General features: G+C 48.3%; 1 protein-coding gene across 1 annotated transcript in view; it reads left to right on the forward strand.

Annotated features, from left to right (window-relative positions):
• The window catches only part of setd2 (SET domain containing 2, histone lysine methyltransferase), a 40,614-nt gene extending 25,017 nt beyond the window's left edge, over positions 1-15,597 (forward strand). Inside the window, exons 14-23 of the mRNA XM_084152563.1 lie at positions 41-89; positions 398-698; positions 1,001-1,598; positions 1,826-2,032; positions 2,213-2,338; positions 2,787-2,935; positions 3,433-3,550; positions 10,266-10,340; positions 12,332-12,433; positions 13,580-15,597. Coding sequence (XP_084008689.1) covers positions 41-89; positions 398-698; positions 1,001-1,598; positions 1,826-2,032; positions 2,213-2,338; positions 2,787-2,935; positions 3,433-3,550; positions 10,266-10,340; positions 12,332-12,433; positions 13,580-13,741 — 1,887 coding nt within the window. The 3' untranslated portion in view covers positions 13,742-15,597. The remainder of the gene's footprint in view (positions 1-40; positions 90-397; positions 699-1,000; positions 1,599-1,825; positions 2,033-2,212; positions 2,339-2,786; positions 2,936-3,432; positions 3,551-10,265; positions 10,341-12,331; positions 12,434-13,579) is intronic.
• Positions 15,598-20,216: the final 4,619 nt, after the last annotated feature.

A 20,216-nucleotide genomic window follows, 5' to 3' on the forward strand; every position in this document is an offset into this window, starting at 1 on the left:
GATTGTTATTTACATGTGTGGTTTGTGACTCATCCTTCAGGAGGTGTACAGGATCCCCAAGAAGAGCCAGGTGGAGAAGGAGACACACGGTAGGTCTCTCCTCTCTCTCTCTCTCTCTCTCTCTCTCTCTCTCTCTCTCTCTCTCTCTCTCTCTCTCTCTCTCTCTCTCTCTCTCTCTCTCTCTCTCTCTCTCTCTCTCTCTCTCTCTCTCTCTCTCTCTCTCTCTCTCTCTCTGTTACTCTCTCCCCCTCTCTCTCTCCCGCTCTCTCTCGCTCTTTCTCTCACTCTCGCTAGCTCTGTGTCCACATCTGTTACATTGTAACGCTTTATTTTCTGCAGTGCTAACAGCCTACCATTTGATGAGGCTTTAACCTGTTTGATTGTCCCATGTATACAGATCGTAGTCGAGACCGAGACGCTGCCCTGGCCCCGGCTCGCACCCCCTCCGGCAGCCGGGAACGTGAGAGGGAGCGGGACAAGGAGAGGGACAGGGAACGAGATCGAGACAGAGACCGGGACAGGGAGCGTGACAGAGAAAGGGACAGAGATTGGGAGCGAGACAGGGAGAGGGACAGAGAGCGAGACTGGGACAGAGACTCCGAGAAGACACCCCGCAGCACAGAGAGACGGAGGAGACGTGCCTCCACCTCCCCCCCGCCCTCAGCATACGAGCGGAGCAGCAGGCGTAACGAGGACCGGTAGGACTGGCTGGAACACCAACATGCTCATATAGAGACTGACTAGCTATGGATGATCAAATGTAATTTGATTAGAAATTCAATTCAGTCATAAGTCATTCTATAACAGTGCAACGTTTTTGTAAACAAAACTCTTGTTGACTTTAGGCTCCTTTTCAAATTGCACCCTGTCCCCAGAAGTAGTGTACTATAGGGAATACGGTGCCATTTGGGACGCAGACCAAAACTGTTGTTGACTTTTAGAAATGTCTGTAGTGTTCTGTTGATCTCCGTAGACAGTAGTATTGACTGTGTGTTTCTAGGTTTGACCTGGCTAACAGCAGTAAGAAGAGCCGTACCATCACCAAGGAGCGCACCAAGCTGTCCACAGAGGAGCGCAGGAAGCTGTTTGAACAGGAGGTGGCCCAGCGTGAGGCCCAGAAACAGCAACAACAGTTACAACAGCAGCAGCAACAACAACAACAACAACAACAGCAGCAGCAACAGCTCCAGACTCTAGCCTACGATGCAGCCCTGACCTACACTACCAGCCCAGCTGGCTTCCTTCACTACCCCCCCGGCTACCCCCTCCAGACCTACGTGGACCCCATCAACCCCAACGCAGGCAAGGTGTTGCTGCCTACTCCTCCTGTGGAGCCCCTGGTCCCAGCCACCCTGGCCTTCGAGCAGACCCCTCCCCAGGCTCTGATCACCGAGCTGGGCATGGCCTCTCCCTCCTCCACCTCCCAGCCCCCTCCAGTATCCAACCTGTCCAGCCTCCCCCAACACATCCAGCAACCCACCGCCCCTCTGGAGCTCCACCGCGGCACGCCCCAGCAGTACACCCTGCAGCCCAGCGTGGCAGGCCAGGACCCTGGTGTAGCCGTCCTGTCAGTGCCTGCCGTGTCAGCGCCCCCTCAGGTGCTCTATTTTTATATTCGTGATGATTTTAATGGGTTTTTATTGCTTTTATCGCAAAGTGACTTTCGACGTTTTAAAAAGCGCTCGAAATAACATTTGTTATTATTCAGGGCTCCAGAGTGCTACCATTTGGTGCCATTTTGCAACCCTTTGACTTGGCTGTGCGAGTTGCAAATTCTAGCTGGTCCCCTAACTCAACGTCCTGTATTCTTCTAATATTGTTGTAGGTGTCGGCGGGCCAGGGGAGTTACACCACGCTGTGGGACCCTACCACCCAGCAGGCTGTGACAGTACAGACCCAGATAGCACCACAGTACCAGGTTGTCCCAGCACCTCCTCCCACCCAGACAGCCATCTACTATCAGGGCCAGCCCTGTCAGACCATCTACAGTATCCCCACTGCCTACCCACAGGCCAACACACCTGTCCTGCAGGTAGGCACACACTGCACAGTGTACTGAACACTCAACACATATCGCCCTGCGTTGATAAAGGCTTCCAAGCAACGCAGGCTGAAAGACCTGTTTCATGACTAGATCTGAAGGTTTTTCTCTATTTGAGTATCTGTGTGATATCTGTGACCTCTGTGTGTCTATCAATCCTGTTCTGGCTAGGCGTACTCTGATCCGGCTGCCAGCTACCTCCATGGTCAGCCGGTGTACACAGGTCACCAGCAGGGAGTGGTGGTTCAGCAGGGGGGCACGGTCACTACCATCGTCACCTCACAGACTGTCCAGCAGGTAAGGAAGGCCTTCAGCAACAACCAGACCCAGACGCATGAACACTGATGAAATTATATATTCATTCATCGTTGTCCGTATTTGTCTGTCAAAACTTCAACCAAAGTCAATACTTTCAGACTAGTTGCATACTCACAAAGGTCGACATAATGTGCATCATCTCAGTTGTCCATCGTCCATCAGTGGATGACTCCCGTTCAAAAAAAAACATTTGCTCACTATGTCATACACCAAATCTGTCTGCCCGTACCCTACCCCAAGCTAGCCACAAGGGGGAGGCAGTGTGTGCATCAACGTGATAGTCAGTCTTGATTCTTGTCCATCACAGTGAAGAGAGGTTTGCAGATTCATACTGTTTTCTATCATGATGTAGGCCTAGTAAACAGTTGTTTTTTAATCACTCCAGGAGACTTGATGTATCTTCACCTGCCTCTTTTATTCTGTCCAGGAGTTGCCCAACACTGTGTTAGTCCCCAACAGTATGATAGACCTGCCGCCTCCCTCTCCTCCCAAACCCAAAACCATCGTCCTGCCCCCCAGCTGGAAGGTAGCACGGGACGGAGAGGGAAAGATCTACTACTACCACGTCATCACCAGGTAGGCTACATATGGCCTCCTGTGTCTGTCATCACCTGGTAGGCTACACATGGCCTCCTGTGTCTGTCATCACCTGGTAGGCTACACATGGCCTCCTGTGTCTGTCATCACCTGGTAGGCTACACATGGCCTTCTGTGTCTGTCATCACCTGGTAGGCTACACATGGCCTTCTGTGTCTGTCATCACCTGGTAGGCTACACATGGCCTCCTGTGTCTGTCATCACCTGGTAGGCTACACATGGCCTCCTGTATCTGTCATCACCTGGTAGGCTACACATGGCTGTGGTTCATGTAGGTCACTCCCTGTGTGTGTGACTGCCTCTGCCTACCTGTCTGCCTGTCTATCTGTCTGCTTTTGTGACTGTGTGTGTGTCTGTCAGCTTGTCTGTCTGCGTGTGTGTGTGACTTTGTCTGTGTGTCTGGCTGCGTTTTGTCTGCCTGGAATTGTGTGACTGTGTGTCTTATTGTGTGTGTATCTACCCCCCTCCCCCCACAGGCAGACTCAGTGGGATCCTCCCAGCAGCTGGGACGGGGCCAGTGAAGACGCACACAGCTTAGACCACGAGGCTGAGATGGACCTGGGGACGCCCACCTACGACGAGAACCCCTCCAAGGTGACCTTTGAGCCTGAAAACACACAGGCCAAGGCCTTTTAAAATGCATCCTTCCTTCCTTGATATAATCACTAGCTAGGTTTCCATCCAATTGGCGATAGATTTTCATGCCAATATTCTAAAATCTGCATAAAAACCATATGCGCATTTTCCCTTCAGAGATGTTTCCATCAAATTGACTTGTTGCAGATGAAAGGCTGTGCGTGATGACATAGTGCACATTAAAAACTTTTTTCCCGTGTACCGAAATAATAAATACAAGTTAAATGGGTTTCCATCACAATTTACACTCTACTGATGGTTTTGACACAATGTTTTTCGTTATATAGCAAGTGTGCCCACTCTGTTGTTAGTGCTGTTGGCTAGAGTGCACGTATAGCCTACATGATGGGATTATTATTATGGACAAAAGAGCGAGATTCTTTTTATTTGTCAAATGGCAGCCAAGCATAGATTATTATGTCACCAGAATAAGACCTTCGATATTTATTAGAAAGGAGCATCAAGCTCATCACGTTGCACTGTCACCATCATCATTTATTTCATCTGTAGCCTAATACACTGCATGCTTTCCTGACGAGTCAGTGGGAGGACCACACGTCATCGCGTGACTCCAAGTTTACTTCGATATGATGGTTATTATATCAATATTTGAGCATAAAAGCGATTCCGCCGACATGTCTCACATATTTCATTTTACCGATGCAAAAAGAGTGTTTTGTTTTGTTGACATTTGAAACGTTTACCGAAAAATGTTCTGTTTCCATCAGGCCTGTCATTACATTTTTTTATCTGACATGTACTTTACTGGCATTAAAGGTTGGATGGAAACCTGGTTACTGATCTGGATGTCAGTTGATAGATGAAAACATGGCTTCCTTCCATCTCATTACTTTTACCAATCTTACTGGTAGGTCAGTGATTTCCAGAAGGAAGGGAGGAGGGTGGGTGGTTTTTAAGGTATTTGAATAGGGCCCAAATCTCATGTTTGAATCAGATTCACACAGGACTCTTGTCAAATGTAGTGCACTGTCCAGGGACTAGGGTGTGACATCGTCAGCAGAGTTCCATCCATACAGTCTTTAGGTCCTCGCCCCTAGTGCTGTGAGGCTAGGAGTAGAAACCCTTGTATAATATCCATTATATTGCCTTGTGTTTTGTTGCCTCCAGAGAGTTTCTAAAAGATGATGGAGTGAAAACAGAGCTACTCTAACTCATCTGTTCAAATGCAAAATAGTTTGTTTATTTTCGTTTGCTTCCCAGAATGCTTGCGTGCGAAACATGATGATAGTGTTCCTCCCATCAGTTAATTGAAGATGTTGCAAAAGTGATTATTTTCAGCTGTGGGTTGGTTGGTTCCTCTCTGGGATAGAGAAAATGAACCCCCCCAAGGGCCTCTAGTCTAGAGCGTCAGACAGAGGCTGCATCCCCAAATGGCACCCTATTCCCTACATAGTGCACCACTACCCTATGGGCCCTGGTCTAAAGTAGTGCACTATATATGGGAGAGGGTGCCATTCGGGACGCAGCCAGACACTATACCTCTAGCTGGAGATACAGTGGATCACATCTTAAAAGAGCTTCATCAACATCTGAAGGTGGTGGGGATCTAGGTTTAGGAGCAGAAGAGGAGACCATCCAACCCACACATCATTCCTGCTTCGCTCCCGTACCTCCCTCCTCAGGCCCAGGTTGCATCCCAAATGGCACCCTATCCCCAGATAACACACTACACCCTATGGGCCCTGTTCAAAAGTAGTGCACTATATATGGAATATGGTGTCATTTGGGATGTAGACTCGGGCTCAGACAGCTGGCTGTCCTCTAGGTACTCAGTCAGGGTGGGGATGGCTTGACTCCTCTTCTCTGTAGTTTCTTTCCCATTCTCCTTCTGCCTGGCTCGTCTGTCTGCCTGGCTCGTCTGTCTGCCTGGCTCGTCTGTCTGCCTGGCTCGTCTGTCTGCCTGGCTCTCTCTGTATCTCTCACGCTCAATTCAATGTCCTGTAGTTCATTCAATGTAATTGGAGAATCCAGTGGGTTCTGGTAGTCTTTTAATAGTTGATTTGTATTTGATCATGTATATGTTTTTGTAGTTTTGTTTTTTGTTAAAGTGCCAAAAAGATTGGAGAAGTGGTTTATCCACACATCTCCGTTTAGGATAGATAACTCTTCGTGTTGTTTGTTTAGAATTTTCCCAGAAGTGGTTAGATTCTATGGATTCTTCAATTACATTGAACTGATTTCTGACGTAATTGGACATGTACTAGTCTGTGGTGATAAACACCTACCTGGAGGTGACAGCATTCCCTCCCCCATATGCCCCCCTAGGCACAACTACGACAACATAACCAACAAAAATGGGTCACAACTCCTGCAGCTCGGTCGCACGCTGGGTATGTACATAGTCAATGGTAGGCTTCAAGGGGACTCATCTCTTGGCAGTAGTACTGTAGACTACTGTATCACTGACCTCAACCCAGAGTCTCTCAGAGTGTTCAGTCAGCCCACTGACACCCCTATCAAATCATATGGGGGAGGGAATGCTGTCACCTCCAGGTAGGTGTTTATCACCACAGACTAGTACATGTCCCTGGGCTTGGAAAATATTGATTTCCCCCTCCAGGATGGAGAAGCTGTCTTCATTAAAGTATAGGGACTTTAGTGGGGGGATATAGGTAGCACACAGGAGGACATTTGTCTCTAAAATAATTTCCTTTTGAATTTCTAGCCAAATGTAAAATGTTCCTGTTTTGATTAATTTAATAGAGTGAGTTAGGTCTGCTCTATACCAAATTAGCATACCCCCTGAGTCCCTTCCCTGTTTCACACCTGTAACCTAGGGGGTGACCAGTGGGTCCGGTCCATCTCTATACCATGTTTCTTGTAGGATGACAATGTCTGTATTTCTTTGGTGAAGTCTGGGTTCCTGCTCTTTAGGCCAAAGGCAGATGACCTCAGGCCTAGGATATTCCAGGATGAGAAAGTGAAGGCTTTGTGTTCCATAAAGTGTCAAATGTTGCTAGTCGTGTTTTGGCCTCAGACCAGTAAGTGTGAGCAGAGCCTGCTGAGCATCTGGTACATGCCATTGGCTTGGGCTAGTGTAAGAGTGGGGGTTGGGCCTGGGCGAATGTGTGACTTTCATGTTGAGGCCCTCTTTGCGGGAGTGGAGGGCATGGGGTGGGCAAGAGGGTCATAGGTCTGATCTGAGGGGGCCTATATGGGGTGTGGGCATGGTTATTATGTCTTTCTCTCTCTCTCTCTTTCTCTCTTTCTCTCTCGTTCTCTTTCTTTCTCGTTTTCTCTCTTTCTCTCGTTCTCTCTCTCGTTCTCTCCTCTTTCTCTCTAGTTTGTTTTCCCTCTTTTCTTCTCTTCCTTTGATCATAATGGAAACCGTCTGAGGTTTGTGGTTTCTTGGTTTAGTGTCTAACTACGGACCGGGCCCTTTTGTCTCTGAGCTGAAATGTTTTCAGATGTGTCTCCACAGAGCGGGAGAAACCCTTTCTTTAAACGATGGGATGTCTCGATCTCTCTCTATGTTTACAATGATGTCTTCGGCCAATAAAAGCAATGAGCTCAAGGACCATTTCCAACATGTCTTGATAGTGGTGTCTGTCTCTGTGCCCACTGACCAGGACCTGAAATGATACCCACTGAGTTTCTGACACCACTTAAATATTATTTTCCCTAGCTCTGTTGACCCATGATAATAATTTGGCGTTTTGGTTAGGGGGCTTTGCATCCCACCTGGAAAATAATCTAGGTTAAACACTGGCTCAAAGTGTTCTCTTGTCAGCCTGAATGCTTCTCCCTGGTACGCTCCATGGGCACACCACCCCTCAGGAAGCACGGAGGAGAGCTGTGTGATAATCACCACCCCTCAGGAAGCACGGAGGAGAGCTGTGTGATAATCACCACCCCTCAGGAAGCACGGAGGAGAGCTGTGTGATAATCACCACCCCTAAGGAAGCACGGAGGAGAGCTGTGTGAGAATCACCACCCCCAGGAAGCACGGAGGAGAGCTGTGTGAGAATCACCACCCCCAGGAAGCACGGAGGAGAGCTGTGTGAGAATCCATTGTGGTTCTCTTTGATCCTCCACCCTGGTTTGGGGCATGGGGGGCATCAACTGTCTACTGTCTGTCTCTGGTGCTGGTAGGGGGGGGGGCATCAGCTGTCTACTGGCTGTCTCTGGTGCTGGTGGGGGGGGGGGGGGCATCAGCTGTCTACTGGCTGTCTCTGGTGCTGGGGGGGACATCAACTGTCTACTGGCTGTCTCTGGTGCTGGGGGGGACATCAACTGTCTACTGGCTGTCTCTGGTGCTGGGGGGGCATCAACTGTCTACTGGCTGTCTCTGGTGCTGGGGGGGGGGCATCAACTGTCTACTGGCTGTCTCTGGTGCTGCGGGGGCATCAACTGTCTACTGGCTGTCTCTGGTGCTGGGGGGGACATCAACTGTCTACTGGCTGTCTCTGGTGCTGGGGGGGTGCATCAGCTGTCTCTGGTGCTGGGGGGGGGGCATCGAATGTCTGCTGGCTGTCTCTGGTGCTGGGGGGGCATCAGCTGTCTCTGGTGCTGGTGGGGGGGGCATCAGCTGTCTCTGGTGCTGGTGGGGGGGAACAACGGTCTACTGGCTGTCTCTGGTGCTGGGGGGGGCATCAGCTGGTGCTGGGGGGGGCATCAACTGTCTACTGGCTGTCTCTGGTGCTGGGGGGGGCATCAACTGTCTACTGGCTGTCTCTGGTGCTGGGGGGGCATCAACTGTCTACTGGCTGTCTCTGGTGCTGGGGGGGGCATCAGCTGGTGCTGGGGGGGGCATCAACTGTCTACTGGCTGTCTCTGGTGCTGGGGGGGGCATCAACTGTCTACTGGCTGTCTCTGGTGCTGGGGGGGCATCAACTGTCTACTGGCTGTCTCTGGTGCTGGGGGGAACATCAACTGTCTACTGGCTGTCTCTGGTGCTGGGGGGGACATCAACTGTCTACTGGCTGTCTCTGGTGCTGGGGGGGCATCAGCTGTCTCTGGTGCTGGGGGGGGGCATCAACTGTCTACTGGCTGTCTCTGGTGCTGGGGGGTTATCAACTGTCTACTGGCTGTCTCTGGTGCTGGGGGGGGGGCATCAACTGTCTACTGGCTGTCTCTGGTGCTGGGGGGGCATCAACTGTCTACTGGCTGTCTCTGGTGCTGGGGGGGACATCAACTGTCTACTGGCTGTCTCTGGTGCTGGGGGGGTGCATCAGCTGTCTCTGGTGCTGGGGGGGGGGCATCGAATGTCTACTGGCTGTCTCTGGTGCTGGGGGGGGCATCAACTGTCTACTGGCTGGTGCTGGTGGGGGGGGGCATCAGCTGTCTCTGGTGCTGGTGGGGGGGGGGGGGGGGGCATCAGCTGTCTCTGGTGCTGGTGGGGGGGGGGGCATCAGCTGTCTCTGGTGCTGGTGGGGGGGAACAACTGTCTACTGGCTGTCTCTGGTGCTGGGGGGGGAACAACTGTCTACTGGCTGTCTCTGGTGCTGGGGGGGCATCAACTGTCTACTGGCTGTCTCTGGTGCTGGGGGGGCATCAACTGTCTACTGGCTGTCTCTGGTGCTGGGGGAGGGCATCAGCTGTCTCTGGTGCTGGGGGGGGCATCAACTGTCTACTGGCTGTCTCTGGTGCTGGGGGGGGGCATCAACTGTCTACTGGCTGTCTCTGGTGCTGGGGGGGCATCAACTGTCTACTGGCTGTCTCTGGTGCTGGGGGGGACATCAACTGTCTACTGGCTGTCTCTGGTGCTGGGGGGGACATCAACTGTCTACTGGCTGTCTCTGGTGCTGGGGGGGGCATCAACTGTCTACTGGCTGTCTCTGGTGCTGGGGGGGCATCAACTGTCTACTGGCTGTCTCTGGGGGGGGGGGGGGCATCAACTGTCTACTGGCTGTCTCTGGTGCTGGGGGGGCATCAGCTGTCTCTGGTGCTGGGGGGGCATCAACTGTCTACTGGCTGTCTCTGGTGCTGGGGGGGCATCAACTGTCTACTGGCTGTCTCTGGTGCTGGGGGGGATATCAACTGTCTACTGGCTGTCTCTGGTGCTGGGGGGCGGGGGCATCAGCTGTCTCTGGTGCTGGGGGGGGAATCAACTGTCTACTGGCTGTCTCTGGTGCTGTGAGGGGGGCATCAACTGTCTACTGGCTGTCTCTGGTACTGGGGGGGCTGGGGGAGGCAGCGCATCAGCTGTCTCTGGGGCTGGGGGAGGCAGGGCATCAGCTGTCTACTGGCTGTCTCTGGGGCTGAGGGGGGTGGGGACTGTTAGCCGGAGATGGAGCCCAGCCTTTATCCTGGCAGGATATCCCTGCTTTGTGTGGCTCCCTCCTGTCCTGTTGGAGGTTGCTGGTGACCAGGTGTGGCCCGCCTGACTGCCTTCCCCACCGGCCTTGAAGTCCAGGGCCTTAGCCCAACACCTGCCATGTTTCATCCATGGCCTCCATGGTATGGTGTGGCTGATACAGCCTCACTTCCTTTGATCTGGGGCTTTTAGCTCCGAGAAATGGCTGCTGTCTGCCACAGCTGAGAAAATGGCAGTAGCTATGACCTAGACAGATTGCTAGGCGAACGTTTAGATGAACCCACGGCCAACCCAAGCTAGTCAAACGAAACTTGACTGTTCTATAGACAGACATGTTCCCTGACCTCTCTCTCTCCCTCTCTGTGTGTGTGTGTGTGTGTGTGTGTGTTTCCACAGTTCTCTACTAAGACGGCAGAGGCAGACACATCCAGTGAGCTGGCCAAGAGGAGCAAGGAGACGTTCCGGAAAGAGGTGAGTCAACGTCTATATCTCAATTATTTATTATTTATATTTAATTTATTCAATTAGTCTTCCTGTGATGCCTCCTCCTCAACTACACTACATGGTCAAAATATGTGGACACCTGCTTGTCGAACATCTCATTCCAAAATCACGGGCATTAATATTGAGTTGGTCCCCCCTTTGCTGCTATAACAGCCTCCAATCTTCTGGGAAGGCTTTCCACTAGATGTTGGAACATTACTGCAGGGACTTGCTTCCATTCAGCCACGAGCATTAGTGAGGTCGGGCACTGATGTTGGGCGATTAGGCCTGGCTTGCAGTCGGCGTTCCAATTCATCCCAAAGGTGTTCGATGGGGTTGAGGTCAGGGCTCTGTGCACGCAAGTCAAGTTCTTCCACACCGATCTCGACAAACCATTTCTGTATGGACCTCGCTTTGTGCACGGGGGCATTGTCATGCTGAAACAGGAAAGGGCCATCTCCAAACTGTTGCCACAAAGTAGGAAGCACAGAATCGTCTCGAAAGTCATTGTATGCTGTAGCATTAAGATTTCCCTTCACTGGAACTAAAGGGGTCTAGCCCGAACCATGAAAAACAGCCCCAGACTATTATTCCTCCTCCACCAAAGGACTCTCAGACCTTGAGAAACAAGATTCTCTGGTCTGATGAAACCAAGATTGAACTCTTTGGCCTGAATGCCAAGCGTCACATCTGGAGGAAACTTTGCACCATCTCTACAGTGAAGCATGGTGGTGGCAGCATCATGCTTTGGGGATGTTTTTCAGCGGCAGGGACTGGGAGACTAGTCAGGATTGAGGGAATGATGAACGGAGCAAAGTACAGAGAGATCCTTGATGAAAAACCTGCTCCAGAGCGCTCAGGACCTCAGACTGAGGCGAAGGTTCACCTTCTAACAGGGCAACGACCCTAAGCACCCAGCCAGAGCCCAGACTGGAACCCGATCGAACATCTCTGGAGAGACCTGAAAATAGATGTGCAGCAACGCTCCCCATCCAACCTGACAGAGCATGAGAGGATCTGCAATGAAAAATGGGAGGCTGTAACGTAACAAAATGTGGAAAACGTCAAGGGTTCTGAATACTTTCCGAATGCACTGTATATATTTTTTAAATGGCCTTTCTTAAACTAAATACTTGCGCTAGGCTTTTCTTACTAACTCTGAATTTGCTGAAAGCTGCTTTATTGAGAAACAATGTACTTACCAAGGTTCGACATTAACGCTTGTCCACTTGCCCGGGGCAAGTAAAAAACATAGTTGGACAAGCAGATTATACACTGAGTGTAAAAAACATTAGGAACTCCTGCTCTTTCCATCAACAGTTTCCCATGTGTATCAAGAATGGTCCACCATCCAACGGACATCCAGCCAACTTGACACAACTGTGGGAAGCATTGGAGTCAACATGGGCCCGCATCCCTGTGGAACATTTTCGACACCTTGTAGAGTCCATGCCCCGACGAATTGAGGCTGTTCTGAGGGCAAAAGGGGGTGCAACTCAATATTAGGAAGGTGTTCCTAATGTTTTGTACACTCAGTGTAGATTTGTTGTCTGAATGGACAAGTAAAAAAATCACGCAAAAATCACAATATCAAACAATTAGGCTACTCCGATCAGAAACGGATCAAAGTGTCGTCTGGATGCAATGTTTTGCTCAATGTCCTACCAATCTTTGCAGAGCGTATCAGAGTATAATTATGGTAGGCCTGCGTTGACAGGCACGAGCGGTCTTTCAATCATGCAGTCGCGAGATGTGTTTTTGAGATCAAAGCCTCGCGCGTTTGCACATTTCACAAGTGGCAAAAAAAAGTTAATGTCAAGCCCAGCTTACTATGACAGATATGTGGTTATCCCACCTAGCTATCTATGAATGCACTTGTAAGTCGCTCTGGATAAGAGCGTCTGCTAAATGACTGAAAAATGTAATAAATGTTATCTCTACATGACGATTTGACGTCCAATTTTCTGTGTTATGATTAGATGTCCCAGTTCATTGTGACCTGCTTGAACCCGTTCCGGAAACCAGACTGCAAACTGGGACGCATCATCAACACTGAGGATTTCAAACACCTAGCCAGAAAGGTAGGTGGTTGTGCGTGCGTACGTGCGTGGAAAGCCCATCATTTGGGTATTCATAATTTATTGGCGCAAACCATCCAAAACATTGACCTCTCCCAACAGTATTGAATTTAAGTCCTGGATAGCAAATTAATTTCAAAGGACAGAGGTATTTCCCTTCACCTCTCACACTAAAGCTCTTCCCCCAGACCAGAACTAAGCACATGAGCCTTCAGCTCCCACTGTTTCTGGGTTCATCCCAAATGGCACCCTATTCCTACATAGTGTACTACTTTCTACCAATATGCTCTGGTCAAAAAGTAGTGCACTGTGTAGGGAAAATGGTGCCATTTTGGACACAGCCCTGTCAATGTTTTAAACTTTTTTTATTTCTTCATTTTTTGGTCAAATGGGACACATTGTACATTTTAGAATAGTAGTCTGTTTTTATTTTATTTGTATCTCTCTCTCTCTCTGCCAGCCATTCTTCAAAAGGCAGAAGGCTATTTTTTTCCCCTCAAGTAGTTTTGAGCGTTTCTGTGGGGACTTGTTTAAATGGAGAGACATGCCACTGCTCTTGAGCACATGGTCACAATAAACAAAAGAGAGGCCAAGTACACTGGCATGTACAAATTGTAATTTTATACCATGCAGACCAACCCTTAAAACAAAACGTCTTAAACTAGAGCGCTAGCTAACGTTTTGTATTTACTCCTTATATAAAGAGCTGGGGTGCATCCCAAATGGCACCGTATGGGCCCTGGTCAAAGGTAGCGCACTATATAGGGATTAGGGTGCCATTTGGGATACATCACTGGCATTTGACTGTCTACATTTTAAGACGAGAACTAAGCTCATGAAGTGGATCAGTTAGAATGAAAGCCTCATCTCTTCACAGTGTGACCTCCCCTCCATTCTCATTTTGATGGAGCTAGTTTCACTTTGTGTTGTTGCAGGGTTGTAAAATTCCAATAACTTTCCCGAAATCCTGGTTGGAAGACTCACAAAATCAGGACGGAATTAGCAGAAGATCCTGAATCTTCAAACCAGGGTTTCTTGAAAACTTGGGAATTATGGGAAAGTTAGCCGTTACCGATTTTGCTGTCCGGAAGTAGAAACATCTGACTTCCTTTTTTCCCTGTTATTTTCTCCCCTTTTCCATCCCTCCAGCTAACTCACGGTGTGATGAACAAGGAGCTGAAATCCTGCAAGAACCCAGAGGACCTGGAGTGCAACGAGAACGTCAAGCACAAGACCAAGGAGTACATCAAGAAATACATGCAGAAGTTTGGCAGCATCTACCGGCCCAAAGAGGACACTGAGCTGGACTAAGTGTCTGACTGGAGGAACAGAACCGGGATCAAGACTTGAAACTATGATTAGTCTACACTCAAACCCGAACACAGATGAGCTTTTTACTCTTCTCACTCCAAGTAGGAGTCAAGTCAAGCAGTGAAACTGAACAGTGTTTGATTATGGAAGTGGGATCGCTCCACACACACATTTATGTGGAGGACATATTTAAATTAACAAAGACGGTCTTAAACTGATGCCTTGAAGGCTTGACCCGGGAACTAGGGGCGGGGACTAGAATCATGATGATGCTGAGGGAGGCGTCTCACAAGGGGCAGAGGCTCCAGGTGAAGTGTCCACAGAGAAGTGTGCGACACCTAGGCTGCATCTCAACTGGCACCCTATTCCCTATATATGCACTATATAGGGAATAGGGTGCCATTTGGGAGTCAGACCCAGAGAGGGGTGCTACATTGACTATATTCTCACTACCATGTTTTGCTTTCTGCATTTTTCCAGTTCAACTTTGTTACCTAACTAACAATGTTCTCAACATCTTTTCAGCTATATATTCTCTCTAGAACTCTTCCTCCCCTGGCTGAAAAACCATGATTTTAAATTGCTCTTCAATGTTTTTTCAATGTTGGGATGTTGCTGTATGAAGTCCAGCAGTGGGAATTAACTGGTCAAAATGGATCAATGTAAAGAAAGACTAAAGAATCTGTTTATCCATATGACTGACTGGCTTTCCTCTGGTGCGCCCGGCTGCCCATCATCTCCCCCCCTCCTCCAGCCAGCCATTGACCTTGACTAGGGTATCTGGTGCTGCTTTTAGCTGGGCTGTGATAGTCCAAGCTTTCTACTCCCCAAGCCCTCCCTGCCTTCAGACCACAAGACTCCGGAGCCTCTGTTGTTATATGAATGCTTGATGGAGGCTGGGTTCGGTTCTGATGGAGGCTGGGTTCGGTTCTGATGGAGGCTGGTTTCGGTTCTGATGGAGGCTGGGTTCGGTTCTGTCATGCTGACTGGTGTCTTTATACGAATTCCTCCATGGCTGCTTACCAAATGGCACCATATTCCCTATATAGAGCACTACTTTTGACCAGGGCCAATAGGGGAATCCCATAGCGCACTACTTTTTACGAGAGCTCTATGTTGGGAATAGTGTGCCATTAAGGACGGAGTCCATGTTCCAATGCTCCCTCCCAGAGTAAAAAAAAAGATTGAAGAATTAACTTTTATTATGGAGCTTGTACTCTACTGTCCACCTACTGGTCTGAATGTATCAAGTAGTGGGTTGGACAGACAGACGGGGCCTTCAAAAGGACTTAGTGGTGAAGAAGGAACGGGGGAGGGGGGGGTTACTGATCAATGTTTTTATGTATTTTATTAACTTGTACTATGAAGTGAACAGGATCTGGATGCTGTCATCAGACACACATGATGCTTATGTGTCAGTCAGTGTACCTCACTCTGTTCCAAATACCCCCTCCCCCCTCCACAAAGGGTTGTAGCGTTGTGATTTTAAGTCTATTTCACCTTGTCTTTTTTTACTATTATAATTCCTTTGGACAGGCATCACAGAGGCGTCTGTGCTCTCGTCCTGTTGCTACACAAGCTGTTTTACTCGTTAGTCTCCGGGGTAACAAGGTTTGTGTCCTGTCATCGGGGTTACAGGTTCATAGGCTTGGGGTCGTTAATCATTTAGGTAACTCTCACACCACCATTTAAATTGCATTAAAACCATGTTCAAACACACATGTATTATATTGCTTTGTATGTGAATATATTGAGAATGTTTAAGTAAGCAAAGTCTTTGTAAAATGACGGACTATTGGTCCATGATATAACCTGTAAATAGCCAGGTGTAATTATACCAAACACAGGTGGATGAAAGGGGGGGGGGGGGGGACTAGGGGCGCGGGGGGGGGGACTAGGGGCGCGTGAGTTCCCCTGTCTGCTCCAGCAGCTCAACTCCACACCCCCTGCCCTCTTCCTCCGTCAGCTAAAGCCAGGATTCCACCCACTCTCACGGCCTCTTGTTTGAATTTGTTTATTTTGGTGGTGGGGGTTGCAGCATCTTTCTGTTTTGTTTGTTTTGAGACAGATTTTTATTTTCTGTACAAAAAGGAGTTTCACCCCAACTCTGCTGTAAGTACTGTGTAAGCACATTGTCATACTGAGTGTACAAACATTTAAAAAGGAAAAATAAACTTTTTTTTTTTTTAATGTGCATTCCATTTTCGCCTTGCACAGTAAACATTTCTATGGCGTTAGTTTGACAGTCACCCACCCAGAACCAAATGAAAACTACCTCCAATACCTGATTAGATACTCCGTAGTGCACTGCATACCATCCAATCCCAGTTTACCCTGTTTATGTACTTACCCCTTCAACACAGGATGCATATGGAGGGACAGGCTGTCTTCGTCCCCAATGGCACCTTATTCCCTATTTAGTGCACTACTTTTGACCAGGCCTCATAAGGACTATATGGGGAATAGGGTGCCATTTAGTACATAGACACACAGCCAGCCAGTCAGTGCCTCCAGTAAAGGGGATTGACTGCTTTCATTAGAGGCCCTGTTACTGATTTTAAATATGTATACTGAACAGAAATATAAACAAAACCATTTTAAAATATTTTAATGAGGTACAGTTCATAAGGAAATCGGTCAATTGAAATAAATTCATTAGGCCCTCATCTATGGATTTCACATGACTGGGAAAGATGGAGGGAGGGCCCTGATGAGGCCCTGTGACTGACTAAAGATTGAGGGAGGCCCCTGATCAGGCCCTGTGACTGACTAAAGATTGAGGGAGGCCCCTGATGAGGCCCTGTGACTGACTAAAGATTGAGGGAGGCCCCTGATGAGGCCCTGTGACTGACTAAAGATGGAGGGAGGCCCCTGATGAGTGGAGCAGCAGAGAGCCTCTGCTCTGCATCCCAAATGGCACCCTAAATGGCAAATGGGACCCATAGGGCTCTGGTCATTATATAGGGTATTGGGTGCTATTTGGGATCCTTGCCCTGTTCACTACCCCCACCCCCCCGCATCTCCATCCCCCTCTGAGTGCATGTGCATTCCGCACCCCCATGCCTGTGTGCTCCAGACCGCAGTTAAGCTGGAGCGTCTGGAGTGCGTGACGGCATGGAACGCTGCCTGCCTCGGGCCCTGCTAGAGAGAGATGCAGGCCTGCTCCCACTTAGAGCGCAGAGTAAAGACAGAGAGAAATCATGCAACGCTGCCTGCCCCAGGCCCTGCTAGAGAGAGACGCAGGCCTGCTCCCACTTAGAGCGCAGAGTAAAGACAGAGAGAAATCATGGAACGCTGCCTGCCCCAGGCCCTGCTAGAGAGAGACGCAGGCCTGCTCCCACTTAGAGCGCAGAGTAAAGACAGAGAGAGAAATCATGAACAGATTTCAGCTGAGAACAGACTGAGTAGAAGTCGTGGATGGGACGGGAAGGGTGGAGGCAGGGAGGGGGTTGGGAGGGATGGGAGGAATGGAGGGGAGGGAGGGAGCAGGAATCTCAAGGAAAGGGAAAGCGTATCTTAAAAAATAGTTTGGGTGAAGCCTATTATCTTATACTGTATTTGCCCCAAACCCTTTAAATACCCTCCTAATACTGTATCTGCCCCAAACCCTTCAAATACCCTCCTAATACTGTATCTGGCCCAAACCCTTTAAATACCCTCCTAATACTGGATCTGCCCCAAACCCTTTAAATACCCTCCTAATACTGGATCTGCCCCAAACCCTTTAAATACCCTCCTAATACTGTATCTGCCCCAAACCCTTCAAATACCCTCCTAATACTGTATCTGGCACAAACCCTTTAAATACCCTCCTAATACTGTATCTGCCCCAAACCCTTTAAATACCCTCCTAATACTGTATCTGCCCCAAACCCTTCAAATACCCTCCTAATACTGTATCTGCCCCAAACCCTTCAAATACCCTCCTAATACTGTATCTGGCCCAAACCCTTTAAATACCCTCCTAATACTGGATCTGCCCCAAACCCTTTAAATACCCTCCTAATACTGTATCTGCCCCAAACCCTTCAAATACCCTCCTAATACTGTATCTGGCACAAACCCTTTAAATACCCTCCTAATACTGTATCTGCCCCAAACCCTTTAAATACCCTCCTAATACTGTATCTGCCCCAAACCCTTCAAATACCCTCCTAATACTGAATCTGGCCAAAACCCTTTAAATACCCTCCTAATACTGTATCTGGCCAAAACCCTTTAAATACCCTCCTAATACTGTATCTGCCCCAAACCCTTTAAATACCCTCCTAATACTGTATCTGGCCCAAACCCTTTAAATACCCTCCTAATACTGTATCTGGCCCAAACCCTTTAAATACCCTCCTAATACTGTATCTGGCCCAAACCCTTCAAATACCCTCCTAATACTGTATCTGCCCCAAACCCTTTAAATACCCTCCTAAATCCAAACCTCCTAACTGTGTGACCCATCAAGCGGTTTTATTTAAGAATATTTAATAGAACGGTTACAAAGAGTTATATTATGATTAATTCAAGACCAACATTTAATAACTGTAAATTATTATGACATCTCCATATGTGCCCTTTGGTCATTCTGTGGAAAAACAAATTCACTTATTCCTAGTATAAAATGATATTCCTCAGATTCAGTACTAATGGTGAGAGTTAAATGGAAGTCTCCTAATATTCAGTACTAATGGTGAGAGTTAAATAGAAGTCTCCTCAGATTCAGTACTAATGGTGAGAATTAAATGGAAGTCTATTATACTTTCTTCTGACTTGACCACATACAGTGAGGGGAAAAAAGTAGTTGATCCCCTGCTGATTTTGTACGTTTGCCCACTGACAAATAAATGATCAGTCTTTAATTTTAATGGTAGGTTTATTTGAACAGTGAGAGACAGAATAACAACAACAAAATCCAGAAAAACGCATGTCAAAAATGTTATAAATTGATTTGCATTTTAATGAGGGAAATAAGTATTTGACCCCCTCTCAATCAGAAAGATTTCTGGCTCCCAGGTGTCTTTTATACAGGTAACGAGCTGAGATTAGGAGCACACTCTTAAAGGGAGTGCTCCTAATCTCAGTTTGTTACCTGTATAAAAGACACCTGTCCACAGAAGCAATCAATCAATCAGATTCCAAACTCTCCACCATGGCCAAGACCAAAGAGCTCTCCAAGGATGTCAGGGACAAGATTGTAGACCTACACAAGGCTGGAATGGGCTACAAGACCATCGCCAAGCAGCTTGGTGAGAAGGTGACAACAGGAAGAAACACAAAATAACTGTCAATCTCCCTCGGCCTGGGGCTCCATGCAAGATCTCACCTTGTGGAGTTGCAATGATCATGAGAACGGTGAGGAATCAGCCCAGAACTACACGGGAGGATCTTGTCAATGATCTCAAGGCAGCTGGGACCATAGTCACCAAGAAAACAATTGGTAACACACTACGCCGTGAAGGACTGAAATCCTGTAGCGCCCGCAAGGTCCCCCTGCTCAAGAAAGCACATATACAGGGCCGTCTGAAGTTTGCCGATGAACATCTGAATGATTCAGAGGAGAACTGGGTGAAAGTGTTGTGGTCAGATGAGACCAAAATGGAGCTCTTTGGCATCAACTCAACTTGCCGTGTTTGGAGGAGGAGGAATGCTGCCTATGACCCCGAGAACACCATCCCCACCGTCAAACATGGAGGTGGAAACATTATGCTTTGGGGGTGTTTTTCTGCTAAGGGGACAGGACAACTTCACCGCATCAAAGGGACGATGGACAGGGCATTGAAAATGGGTCGTGGATGGGTGTTCCACTATGACAATGACCCAAAACACACGGCCAAGGCCATAAAGGAGTGGCTCAAGAAGAGGCCTCCTGAGTGGCCTAGCCAGTCTCCAGACCTTAATCCCATAGAAAATCTGTGGAGGGAGCTGAAGGTTCGAGTTGCCAAACGTCAGCCTCGAAACCTTAATGACTTGGAGAAGATCTGCAAAGAGGAGTGGGACAAAATCCCTCCTGAGATGTGTGCAAACCTGGTGGCCAACTACAAGAAACATCTGACCTCTGTGATTGCCAACAAGGGTTTTGCCACCAAGTACTAAGTCATGTTTTGCAGAGGGGTCAAATACTTATTTCCCTCATTAAAATGCAAATCAATTTATAACATTTTTGACATGTGTTTTTCTGGATTTTGTTGTTGTTATTCTGTCTCTCACTGTTCAAATAAACCTACCATTAAAATTATAGACTGATCATTTCTTTGTCAGTGGGCAAATGTACAAAATCAGCAGGGGATCAAATATTTTCTTCCCTCACTGTACTTGTTTAATTTATGTTACAAGTCACACCCTTGTTAAGTTACTGAAACAAACAAAGAACAAAGACGGCCATTGATTATCTTCAGTATAAACTACCACAGAGCAGGTAGCTGCTTGCTTTTACGTTCAGGTAGGACTGAAACCACTGTACTTGTCAGAACATGTAACACAACAA

The sequence above is a fragment of the Coregonus lavaretus genome (genome assembly GCF_964263955.1).
Source record: "Coregonus lavaretus genome assembly, chromosome: 3".
NCBI classification, from domain to species: Eukaryota; Metazoa; Chordata; class Actinopteri; order Salmoniformes; family Salmonidae; genus Coregonus; species Coregonus lavaretus.